The sequence below is a fragment of the Tenrec ecaudatus genome, chromosome 3 (genome assembly GCF_050624435.1).
Source record: "Tenrec ecaudatus isolate mTenEca1 chromosome 3, mTenEca1.hap1, whole genome shotgun sequence".
NCBI classification, from domain to species: Eukaryota; Metazoa; Chordata; class Mammalia; order Afrosoricida; family Tenrecidae; genus Tenrec; species Tenrec ecaudatus.
In genome coordinates, this window is record NC_134532.1 from 142995465 (window position 1) to 143009364 (window position 13900).

General features: G+C 41.7%; 1 protein-coding gene across 1 annotated transcript in view; it reads right to left on the minus strand.

Annotated features, from left to right (window-relative positions):
* Nucleotides 1–2044: 2044 nt before the first annotated feature.
* The window catches only part of CFAP299 (cilia and flagella associated protein 299), a 695469-nt gene continuing 683613 nt past the window's right edge, over nt 2045–13900 (minus strand). The window contains exon 6 of the mRNA XM_075544913.1: nt 2045–2180. Coding sequence (XP_075401028.1) covers nt 2085–2180 — 96 coding nt within the window. The 3' untranslated portion in view covers nt 2045–2084. The remainder of the gene's footprint in view (nt 2181–13900) is intronic.

Here is a 13900-nt window from a genome sequence, read left to right on the forward strand (position 1 = left end):
TTGCCCCACTGACTCCAAGAGACCCACATGTATGCCCATTGCAAAGAAAGACGACCCAACAAAATGCCCAAGTGATAGAACAATAGCATTGATGCCAGTAAAATTTTGCTGAAGATCATTCAACAATGTATATATATTATCCAAATCCACATGACTGGACAAAGAAGTAGCATGATAGTAAATGGATTAAAGCTTGAAGCTGTCAAAGATGTTGTCTTGTTTGAACCCATAATCAACGCTCGCAGAAGTAGCCGTCAAGAGATCAAAAGATGTATTACATGGACAATTATCCTGCATCATACCTCTTTAATGTTTTGGGAACCATGTATGTTTATTTGAGGAGTATGGTGCATTTGACCCAAGTCATGGTATTTTCCATTGCCTCATATGCATGTGAACATTGACTAAGGAACACCAAAGAAAAACATATGCATTTGAATTGTGGGGTTTGTGAACAATATGGAAAGTGCCATGGCCTGCTCAAATACCAAACAGACCTGTCTTGGAACTAGTGCCCCCAGAATGCTTCTTAGAGGCAAAGTTGGTAAGACTTTGTCTCATATTCTTTGGACAAATTTTCAGGACTGACTAGCACTAGAAAAAGGGCACCATGTTTAGTAAATTATAAGGGTACCGAAGAAAATGGTTTGACCCAGTGGCTATAACAATGGGCTTAATCATAAGAACAATTGTGAGGATGGTGTTGGACGAGGTGACATTTTGTTCTTTGTCCAGAGAGTCACTATGTGTTAGACCTGCTTTGACATCACCTAACAATAATATTCCATTGTCTAATTTCTAACTCCCAATGACCTTCTATATGACAGAGCAGAATCCTCACTGGGATTCCTAGGGTACAGTATGTATGGAAGGAGACTGCCAGATCTTTTCTCCTGCTGAGCTGGGTTCAAACCACTAGTTCTTCAGTTAGCAACATAGGATGGACACATGTGTCCTAACTTATCTTCTTTCTGCACAAAAGCCACCAGCACATAATGCTGCTCTAAAATTGTAGAGTTTCCATTGGATTTTGTATCCTCAACCTTACTGTCAAAGTGATCATATTGCTCAGGTACATGCACCGATTTAACATTTTCACAAGTTCACCCATTGTCTTATGAAATGTTTCAGTGTACACTTACTCATTAATTCTGAAAGCTGGCACTTCTATTTCCTTGTGCTTTTTCTCCAGTTTGGCATCGCTCATCAATGACTTACAACCAGAATGTTCCTAGGAAGCGAGGATAGATGAAACTGTATAACACTTACCTGGACGTGTTGTTGGATAGTATCAGGGTTTCGTGTCTGGTGAAGGTAATGGTCAGCTAAAGAGAGGAAGATTCTATTGAGATGGACCGGCATGGTAATGCTCACAATGGAATCAAGCCCAGCAACCGCCAGAGGAAGGAGCAGGGCTGGGCAAGATTTCATTCGGCTGCGCGTGGGCTTGCTATCTTATTACCGGCTGACAGTGGCGTTCCTGGGTCTTTTGAAATAGATAACACACTTGACTGCTAACCCAAAAGTTGGAGGTTCAAGTCACTTCAGCCGACATGTCATGTGACCTACTTCAGAATTTTCAACCATTTCAGCTGCGCAGAGCACAGTCTATTCTGATACTGATGGGGTTGTGCATGAGTTCAAAATAACTCACTGGCAACTGGTTTGGCATGAATTTTAGGAGATAGCACTGCCATATGGTGAAAGGTTTGGTCTACTAGATTTTTCAATAGTAAAACTTGGAACATTTTTATTTTGGAAAATCTGAATGGTGAGAGATGGTACTGATTACTGTATCTTTGAAGTAGCAACACGATTTTCCTCCTATGAACAGTGACCATCTGCTTCAGCTTTGTAGATAAAAGGAAAAAAATACTAAATACCTTGACTGGAATTAAGTAGATATCAGTACAATAAGAAGACCATCAGGAAATTGTTTTTTTTAATTTTTGAATTCAATTTTATTTTTTGAATTATCCTTTCAGCCACAGGACTCATTGAAGATACTAATTTACTACTTGTGACCGAATACTACATTCATTTAAATTTAGCAAGCAATTAGGGACCATCTAACCTGTTGATAGTTAAGTCTTCCTTCTGGATATATGGTCAAAAATTACAGTTTGTATGTAGAGCTCTGTTTGGATAGATGTTCTGGTAGAGTTTTCTCCTGGATGAGCCTAAAATACATAAATTATATTGTTAATCAGACAACTCCACAAAAATAACTTATAGTCAATGAATTTACTTTTTGCTTCAATATTGTAGGAAACAAACTGAAAAGGCTGTGGCCAGGGAGGTAGTTAAGAAGTTGCCCCCTGAGTCCCCTTTATTCTGGAGCAGTGATGAATCTAGTTGGGAGCTGTTAGACCCAGAGCAGTGGCGTGACTGAAAACATGTAGGATCAAAGAGTGCCCAGGCTCATGCTCGCCTAGACTCTACTGAACCACATGAGTCACTAACTCTGCGGAATCCCCAGTGGAAGGGTTTGTAATTACATGTGACTATGTGGCAAGAAGTCAAAAAGAACTCTATCTTGATTGCAAATTTCTCAAAGAGAAATGTGCCACAAGCTTGGAATTGGGTCAGACTCTACTCATGGAGGGTTTCATGGGAAGAGATCTTATCCCAATTTCAAAGCTATAGGTTTTATATTTTTATTTTCCAAATTATAGTCTGCTTAGAGGACTGCAGTCTTTTGTTTTTATTGAAGATCGTCTCTCAATACAGTTCCTGGGGAGATCCTATCAGAACAATGATTGACTACTAAGTTACTGATAAGCAGAGAAAGGAGGGATTTTCTAGTGCAGCTGTTAGCCACTGTGCTGCTGACCCAGCTAACTGAAAGGTAGGTGGTTCAAACCCACCAGTGGCTCTGTCGGAGCAAGCCCTGGAGATCTGCTCTGTATACCGCAGCCAAGAAAATCCGATACTTTACCATATTCTGTTGCTATGAGGAGGAACTAACTAGATGGCACCCAATAATAATCACAATTCTGAAACAGAGCGAGGAAAAGAGGCTGAAGGGATAGAAAACATCTATGACTGGAAAACACGGTGCGTGTTCATTATGGGAAGAAGCGGTATTTATTAATTTGCCAATTTGCTAAAATATATTTGGAAACCTATTTTCCTGGCCTTTGAAGACATGTGCAGAGTAGCTGAACTTTTGCGTTGCCCGAGGAGCTTGCCGGAGTTGAACAAGGTGATTCTCGGCCATCTTGTTTCGATGCTCAGCATGTAAGCTAGTGTCCTTTTTATCATGTTTTTCTCATAGTTATGTTTTCTGTTAGTGATTTCACAATGTAAAAATTGTCCCCAGGTCTGATGTGTCTTAGTGCGAACATGGCTGTTAGATAAACATGCTTCCTAGTGCTGTTTGGCCATGAGTTCATTTAATGTTTGTGAGTCAATAATATATGTAAAATAAACTGCCTTTAAAGGGAAACATGATAATCATGGTTAAACAAAATTTAGAAAAATTTCCTTGTAAACACTGAATGTGTCATTGTAATATACACTGCATGCCCCTGGCAGCTGAGTAATTCATATTGTAGGAGGATTATATCTCATAGGGAGTTTTTACCTTAGCACACGATTTCTTTGCAAACAGTGATGAATTTCAAATAGCAATAGAATTCTACCTTTGCTGATTCTGTTGTTTATGAGATTGGTTTTACGACCTAATCATTTATTATATCTTTCATTGGACTAATGTATTATAGATTTATTCTATGTTGGGTGAGAGAAAACCGTGAATCTTTTTTTTAAGTTGATTTCTTTAAGTTGATCAGATTAAGAAGTTGATGTTCCACCCAGGAAGGAGAACAGCTCTTTGCTATATGTACTGGAGAATTTTGTTTTGTTTTGGGCTTTTTTTTGTTTTTGGTGTATGTGATTCTGTTTATTTTTGATGTATGTTTGATGTATGTTTGATGTTTAGATACAAATCCATAAGCTCTCTTTGTCTGTAGGTTTATAATTCAAGAGGTATCCACTTCTTTTTATATTAAATTATATTTAAAGCCTCTTAAATTAAGCAAACCTTGATATGATTAGCCTCTGAAAGTGAGTTGTTTTATAAATTGAGTATTCATAAAATTTCAATAAAATGAAAATAATAGCTATTGCACTTTCTTTAAATGTGTTATACTTATAGTTATTCTTATAGAAATCAAGAAACTATTAGAAAATTTAAGTTTATGTAATTAAAGGGAAGCTTTTGCAATTGAGAATATTGCAGCAAGTTTGGTTTACTACTGTCTCATGACTTTTTAATTCATCAGTTCTATGTGTCTTGTCATACAAGTGTATACGTGATTGTATTTTTATTTATTAAAACAAAGTTGGTTTTATTAAACTTAAACTTATTATCAATAAAATTATTTAACATAACTCCTATAAAGTATTTAAAAATAAAAATGTAAATTTGTGTTAAACTATATTAGATCATTATTCTGACAATTTAGTATGTCAGCTTAAATTCCCAAGATCTCTATGTAACATACAACCATAGGTTGATATTATATTTAGTTATAAAATGAATACTCCTTTTATATATAGGTCATGTCTTACTAAGACAGAATACTGAAAAAAAATGATGCTTAGTTGACCATTAGATATACTTGTAAAGCTTTTGCTTATACCCCATGGAAAATTCATATGTTGTAGTTGCTATTAGGTGACATGAAGTTGGTTCTGATTTGTATTAACTAACCCCTTAACTAAGAGAAAGCAGCATTGCCCAGTCTGGAAAAATTCTCACAATCCTTGTGATATTTTAACTCATTGTTGCAGCGACTGGAAATTTTTTTTTTGTGGGTTATATTAATGAATGTGTACATATTTGTCTCTTTCAAAAGATTTACTAGTAATGCACATGTTTATTGCATTGTTTACTCTGAGAAATGTTTCAATGGCTTCTTATTGATTTCTTTTTCTACAGCAATGATTAATGAATTGCATATTAACAGAAATAGCATTCTCATATTAATATAAAAATTTTTGACCTCGTGAATCTCTCAATAAACTATGATATAAAAAGCAAAATGAGGCACAAAATTTAAATGTGAAACTTATTTGTCTGGGCTCGTAGAGCTTGCATCTGAAAGGAAGCTATCAGATGTGGTAAATTTTTAGTAAAATTGGCGCACACTTTACTGACTCGATTCCTTGGCTGACTGTTAAATTTGTTCTCTTACAAAATGACTAGCTCTCTGTCTAATCTGCCTCTGGATTCTGAATTTCATAAGATTGATTTCCAGTGCTTCGTGTTGGTTTACTAACACCCTGAGCATTTAAATAGAAAAGCACAACAGAACGCAGGGAACAAAGATTCTTCACATGCAAAAAGGGAAAAGGTTCTCTAATTTTATGTTCTGTGCTTACTTTTAAACATTTCATTTAATTAAATAAATGATCATTTAATTAAATATTCGAACAAGTGTTACTTCTTTGGCACTGTGAGCACATATTAACCAAGTGTCCAAATATCCACTGAAATGGCTTTAAATATTCTGGAAAAGTTTGTTTTTACTTTGCTTTTCATAATTGTATACTAAATATAGGAACAAATATTTCAAGATGTCTTCAACACTACATCTAAAACAATCTTGGAGTGTTGCCTAGAGGGAACCTGGGTTATGAAGATTCATTTGTTCACCTTTGAAAAGGGGTGTAGAAATAATTAGGTCTGTGTATCTAATTCCATGGGGGGAAAGTTCCCCAATCAGAGGAGAGATTCAATCTTATCTAGGTTAAATTTGTATAGGAATGTTAATAGCATACATCTTTCTGAAATCTCATGTTTTATGGGAAGTCCCTGGACTTTAGTCATGGACCTTGCTGTCTTTTGTTTTTAAACTCTGAGCAAGCATAGATTTCAACTCGTCACCAATACTGCCCCCAGGTTTCCCTATATGTAGATAAGTATTGACAGCAAAATTAGGTAACAATAGTAGACTGTTAACAGTCACAATTTCAGCTACTCTTTAATTTCCCATTGGCCACGGACTTTTGTTTTTAACTTTAATCTAGGATCTTTTAGGCCAGTGTTTCACATTGGGAAGGAATTGAGGCGTAACCGAGGCGCTTTTAAAAACACAATTGTCTGGTGCTCGCATGAAGCACTTTGTCCCATGGGAAGAAATGGAGGAAATGATGCTAAGCTGAGGTAGTCAATCACAAAAAGACAAGTACAACATGAGTCCCCTGAGGTAAGTATAATCAGCACAGTAGGTGTAGAGGAAAAGCCACTTTACCTCACACTTTACAGGTTGAGGTACAGGCAATTGGACGGGGGACAGACCAAGCCCAAGGGTACATGTCCTTCCAACACAAAGAAGGGGAACGGGGTGGGGGGAAAGGGAGAAAAAGGAGGGAAAGAAATAAGAGGGAGATGCTGGCACTGGAAGAGTAGGACACTAATCCACCCGGGGGGAGAGCATCGTTCATGTCGCCAGAGAAATGGGAGTGTGAGTGCAGACCCCACCACTGCGCACCAAACCTGGAGGGCAACGTAACCACAAGGAGTAACTTGGGAACAGAGAGGTCTACAGGGACGGCCCCAATCACAGCCAAACTGGCCACTCCCTACATATATGTGTGCTACAGAGGACCACACTAAACCTGCAGGTTGTGGAAAGGGGCTGGCCTGCCATGTCTGTACAGAAGCAAACCAAAAGGAAAAATAGAAAGTGAGGGAATAGAGGCCATACTGGCACAGCACACTTTGAGGATGGTGTCCCTGCAGGGAGCTGCTAAGGCACAGGGGGACCTGTGGCAGACAACAGCTCTAGACATGATGTCCTCTCACTGGAACATACTGTGTCAGAGGGCGTTCCCGAGGACTCACACAGTGGGGAGTGTGTCCGGTCTGAACACCCCCACAGTGGGCGAACCAAGAAGGGAACATCAGTCCAGCAAAGGGAGCAGAGCAAAGCCAAGCCACAACACCCCTGAGGAGCCCCAGGAGTAAACGTCGGGCTAGGAGGGGGCATTCCTGGAACACCCCCGGGACTGGTGGGGAGATAGTCAGTCATCAAGGTCAGCAGATAGACCTGGGATTATGTATGTTTTGGGGTTTGTTTAATTTTTTACTAGTTTTCTTTTTTCATGATTTTTCTCTTTTATTCAAAATTTTGTTTTCTTTTTATTTTGTCTCTGTTATCATTTTTCTGTCTACCAATATAAGATAGGCGTGAGAAACAAGCCCAAGGAGAAAGCAATGGGACTGCTGATTCCAGAGGGACCTGAGGGGAGGAGGATGTGGGGATGGGGGAGAGGGGAAGGAGCCATGAGCAAACAACCAGGGAATTAATAGCAACGATGAAGTGGAAATAGAGATTCCGGTGGTGTCAGAATAACAGCAATCTAGCGGAGAGGAATTACTAAGCGACAGAAGAAGGACAAGTGTGATGGTGAGGGAGGAGGAAGGTAAAAGGAAACAGAGGGAAGATCTAGAAAGCAAAGCTATGGATAGAGGTATAAATATAGGTGTGCACTTATGTAAATATATTAATTCATAAAATAGAGGTATTGGCCTATGTACATTTATTTATATGTCAATACATTGAGGAAGTGGAAGGAATTTTTGCCTCTGTTCAAGTCCTCCCTCAATGCAAGAAGGCTTTGTTCTAACAACCTGACATTCTGTGACACTCACCCTTCCAACATGATTGCTGAAAACATAATAGGTGCATAAGCAAATGCACTGAAGAAAGCTGATAGTACCAGCTATCAAAATATATAGGGTCTGGGGTCATAAAACCTTAAAATTAAACCAAAAGCCATCTAGCAGAGAAGCAAAAAGCCTATATCAAATAAGTACACCAGCCTGTGTGATCATGAAGTGTCAGCGGAATCAGGTAGCAGGAACCAGAAAACCCCAAACAAACAAACAAACAAAGATATTGTTGAGAACGAGGGGCGTCAGTAGAGACCTCAAACCCATCTGTATACAATAGGACATGCCCTCACAGAAGATTCACAAGGAGTCAACCAGGGTGCAGTATAACACCAATGAAACACACAATATTCCTCTGGTTCTTTGAGGCTTCCTCACCCCCCACTATCATGATCCCAGTCTTACCTTTCACTGCTGGATAGACTGGAGCAAGAACACTGATAAAGATAATAGCTCACAACACATGGAATCCAGATCAGATAAACCCCTCAGGAACAGAATTGCGAGTGGCGATACCAGAAGGGTAGAGAGTAGATGGGAGGAGGAGGGGGCCAGGAACCAATCGCAATGATGGACACATAATCCCATCCCCCTCCTCGGCGTGATGCACAACAGAAACACGGGTAAAGGGAGACAACAGTCATTCTAAGACATGAATACAATAATAATTTATGTTATCAAAGGGTCATGAAGGGGCGGACAGCGGGGAGGGCAGGCAAAAAGAGGAGCTGATAAGGCCTCAAATAGAACGTAAATGTTTAGAAAATGATAATGGCAACATATGTATGTACAAATTTTCTTGATACAATTATGTATGCATTCTTACAAGAGCTGTAAGAGCCCCCAATAAAATTATTTATTAAAATTTAAAAACATGTATCAATTGTAAAACTCTTATTTGTTTATCAAAGGTAAATAAAGCTACAAGTCTACCTAAAAAAGAACAACACAAAATGAAACACAACTGTCTAGGTTTTATTGAAAATGCAGATCTCCTTCATTGTTTTAATATAATAAATTATCTTATGCTGTGAATCAAGAATTTTTCCATTATCATAAGAATATTTTACTCCATCTTTGAATCACTGATGTTTTTAAAAATAGATTTAATTATTGTCCTAACAGATAATTGCTCAAAATTTTGGAATGCATTTATTATCTAGGTTTTGCATGCAACACAAACATATTTTCCCCGATTTTATTCTTAGTATGAACCCCCATCGGACATTTGCCTTTAGAAATGATTAACAACATGCGAATGAGAGTGAGTTTAAGTAACGAACGTTCAGTTACTCTTTTCTATGGAAAAGAGCTCTGGTGTGCAGCGTTTACGCAGCTTGAATCCACCAGCCATTCCCAGTGAGAAAGAGACGGCAGTCTGTTGTCAGAAAGGGGACCGGGCAGCTCAACCGAAAGGCAACTTATTTGCTTGTTTCTTTAATGCCCTACGGACACTACGCACCGCCATCCAGTCGATTCTGGCTCCCCGTGACCCTGTGGGGCAGAGCAAAGCTGCCGCACTGCTTTCCCAGGCTGTACATCTTTAGAGGATCACGAAGCCTTTTCTTTCTCCTGGGGAGCGGCTGGGGGTCGGAACCTAACCGACTACATATGCCACCAGTGTTTACGTGCATTGGTACAGATTCAACAGCAGTGGGCTTGGCTTTGATGTCTGGGAGTTTAAAAGTGTGAACAAGCTTTGTTCTTAACCAAAATGCAGACACAGTTCATCCTAGGACACTTTTAAGTAACAGCTGCCAATATACTAAGAAAAAAAAATCGGCCACTGAAAACACGGAGGACCACAGCTCTGCTCTAGCACATGAGAGTAGCAGGAGCGGCCATTGACTCAACGGCAGCTGGTTGGCTGGTTGGTGCCTTTCATCCAAGATATATAATTGTTCACATTTTAAAGGCAAGGCCTTTCATAGAATGTCATATTTTAAACTGAGGCCCCTTTAATTAGGTAGGACTAAAACCAAAAAGCCAAACTCACGGCCATTGAGTTGATTCCTACTCATAGCAACCTGATGAAACAGAGTAAAAGCTGCCCCGGCGACTTTTTGAGGCTGCAACTGGGAGGAGAAAGTCCCAACTTGCTTGTGAGGAGCTGCTAGTGGTGTTGAATTGCTGACCTTGCAGATAGCAGCCTGGGGCATAACCCCTACTCTAGCCACTTAAAGACAAAGGGGCTGGGGGGCTAAGTTTGACTTTAATTATGGAGACAATCCTTAGTAAGTCTTCCTAGAAAAACAATCCTAATTCTTGGTAATCCCCCAGAATATACTTGTGTATATCATATAAAAACCCCTTTAGGATATTGGAGCTGAGATTAATTTGTCCAAATGTTTAGGAATTGTAGGTAAAATGTGGTCAACAGAGTTGATTCAGATTGATTTCCTAGTCTCAGGATAACAGATGATATGGAATTTTGACACTATAATTTGAGATTTCCTCTGAAAATGCCCAGTTATAATTAATTTAGTGTTTGTTCAAAACTGTCGGGCTTTGGAGTTTATAAATCAAACTTTAAGAGTCCTAAGTGCTGGGAAGATGGCTGACCAGGGGACCCGCGAACTCTGAGAGCTCTTTCAAAAAGGGTGGGGTTGGCGTCCAGATAGCAGAGTGGTAGGAGTCTGGTGAGTGAAATATGCCCCCGGGCCAGCACCCCACCTGGCGCCACGCATTTGTCCTGAGCCGGGGCCTCGGTGATCCAGGCCCCAATTCGTGGGACATCTTGGGTCAGTAGGTCATGACTAGCTACAGCCCCACTACATCCCAGACCGGGACCCCTCGCCCAGAGTCGCTTGCCTGCTCTGCCGAGACACATGCAAGGGACCTCCTACAGCAGCTGCCCACTCGTGGGACCCCACTAGGAGAGAAGCTTCCCTTTCCCGTGGTTCCCCTCTCCCCACGTGGCAGGGATCTGCCCTTGGGCCTGCGTCCCTCCCTCCATTCATCCAAGGCCTGGGTGGCTGACCTGCAGGCCACAGGGGGTGGCCTGGGCAACCCCATGGGGAACCATCAACCCCCATTGTTGCCTGGGACCTCTCCACTGGCACCCTGCTTGCCCGGCTGCCTGCCCCATCAGCCTGGCTCCCACTCCACTCGCTGCCCGGAAAGCTGCACTGCCCAGACTTGCGCCTACACTGGCCTGCAGTCAAAACCCATCCCGCTTCTACCCCCGACAATGCGTTTCCACCGGAGCCACTTCAGGTTGGCCTGTGTCACCGTGGAGCCCCATGCCCATGGCCCGGGCACTAGACCTGCCTGCCAGGGAGCGCCTACAGTGCCGGTGTGACAGTGGGCGCTCCTGCCTATTGGGAGCGCTAGCGACAGGTCTTTGCACTCCTGCCAGAGCGGTGTTGCCCTCCCCGGTGCGCTGCGGGGATTCCAGTGGCCTGCAGCTCCGAGCTCTGAGCCTGCCGTGACCCATTCCTCCCAGGGTTGGGGCAGGCGCCATTGCGGCTCTTTCCTGCCAGAGCCGCCACCGCTGTCTGATCCGGCTAGGACCATGTTACGAGGAGCCTGCTCCGCTCACAGGGAGCCTAGGACATGGCTTTGCAGCCCCGCCGGAGCCGTCTCTGCGCTCCAGCCAACTCTCACCATCGCAGTGCCCTACGGGGTCCCCAGCGCCAGCGTCTAAGCCTGCCCCAGCCCTTCCCAGCCGGCATAGGAGGCGGGCGCTGTGGCCTGTGCCTCTCTCAGCACCCCTTGCGGCCCAAGCCTTTTCTGCCCGGTGCAAGAGGCCCAACCCTGTGGGGTTTCCCACGCCTGTGTAGCCTCTGCCCACAGGCTCAACTCTACAGGCCTGCAGGGACCTGGGAGGGCTTGCTGATCTGAAGAGCATTGTCCCCCCCACATAGCCCGGCTCCGGAGCCCAGATCACCACCACCTCCCGTGGCAGCGAGGCCTCACCCACCTCCACCTTCTATTGGGCATCACTATAACTTGGAGGGAAAAGAAGGAGGAAACATTTAAACACACACACACACACACACACACATACATCTTTTATCTCGTGCTGGTTTTCACTTTTCTTTCTTTTACTTTCTGTGTTTTCTTTTCTCTCTTCTTTCTTCCTCCTTTTTCATTATTGCTATTACTTCCCTTTTGCCCCTTTTCTATAGGTTTTCCTTCTATCGCGTTTTTCTCCTTCCAGTTCCACTGTTATCATTTCTTTTATAACTTCTCCTTCTTCCTCTCTCTCCATTATTTCTTTTTCCTCCCAAAATTGTGTTTAAAATTATTTTTAATTTTTAACCTTTTAAATTATTTTTTATTATTAAACAAAAAAAAAAAAAAAGGGCTGCTAAGGGTGCCCTGACAGAGCAGGTCAAAGCAGCCTGGGGTCACTCACTGAGGCTCCATCCCCCACTCCAGTCACGGAAACATCTGACCACCGCTAGTCACTAAGCCTTTGGGGACCTCTGCCTACACAGCAGTGACACATCCTTAGAGTAGGTCATAGGCAGTCACCTGAAAGAATCCTTAACAACAACACAGCTAAGGTTCCCCTGGCCTCCCAGTAACATGGGACCTATGAAAGGATTGAGGAAAAATCAAGAGACACATCACTCCCACCCAAAAAATACAGAGACGAATCATATTAGCCGAGCTAACTTCTCTCATAGAAGAAACAGCTACAGATCACCCACAGAAGGAAATCTTCAGACGTCAGCTCCAAGTAATACAGGAGCTGAGTGAAGAACCCCAGAATAAGGATGTAATGATAGAGGAGATGAAGTCCACAATAGACTGGATGAAGTCCACAATAGAGGGTATGAAGTCCAACCACCAAAGGGAAGTACAGGAGCTAACAAAGGAGGTAGCGGAAGCCACATACAAGGTCACAAAATTTAAGAATATTCTAAGACCTATCAGCAGATATCATGAAGAGGAGGAGAGAATGGAGCAACATCTGCCAAAATCTGAAAGAAAAAATGCCTCCCCCAGAATTCTGTACCCTGCCAAGTTATCCATTAAGATAGATGGTGAGATAAGGGTCTTCCAGGACAAGGAAAGACTCAAGGAATGTGCTGCAGGACACCCGACCCTGCAGAAGATACTGGCTGGCTCAGTATGGCCAGAGGATCAACCTCCATGAAGAACAAACAATAGACCATCATATAGCCCATCTCCATCTAGAAGCCAACATGCCAGCAACAATTACCAGGACAACAGGGTCTCAGATGGAAAGGAAGACAAGATACAAACTCTCCACTCAAACATAGCACACTGATATGAAGTGAGATATATAAAGACCCAAAACACAAAACAGGGTATGACAACTATGAATCCACAGATAATGATAATAACTCTGAATACCAATGGACTCAATTCATACATTTAAAAAAAGGCTTGAGGACTGGCTCAGAAAACATAATCCATCAATCTGTTGTCTGCAAGAGACACATCTTAAGTGCACAGACAAGAATATGCTAAGAATAAAGGGTTGGCATGAAGTTTACCAATCGAACTGTAACTCAAACAAGCAGGGGTGACTATCTTAATCTCCAATAAAATGGCCCTCAAGATCCAAACCATAAAAAGAGACAAAGAGGGACAGTACATCATGCTCAAAGGTTCAGTAAACCAAGAAGCACTTAGCATATTGAATATTTACGTTCCTAATAATGGTGCAGCGAATTTTGTCAAACTATTAAAAAGATGAAAAAAAGAATCACGGACTCAACAATCATATTAGGTGACTTTAACACTCGCTATCAGAGAAAGACAGATCACTGGGAAAGAAGCTCATCAACGAGGCCATAGAGCTAAACAATGTAATTAGTCAACAGGGCCTGATAGACATTCATAGAGCTTTCCACCAAAATGCAAAGAATTTCATATTCTTCTCTAGCCCACATGGATCTTTTTCAAGAATAGACCACATGCTGGGACACAAGTCTAGTCTGAGTAAATTCAAACACATAGATTTTATCCAGACATCTTTCTCAGACTACCATGCCATAAAGTTGAAGATTAGTAAGAGGATGCCCAGAAAAGCAAGGCAAACTAATTGGAGGATGAACAATGATCTCCTGCGACATGAATGGGTAAAGGCCCAGATTAGAAAGGATATTAGGAAGTTTCTATAAACTAACGAGAGCAAGAATACAATGTATCAAAACTTATGGGACACTGCGAAGGCAGTTATCAGAGGTAGCTTGATAATATTAAATGCATATATGAAAAAAGAAGAGAGGCATATGA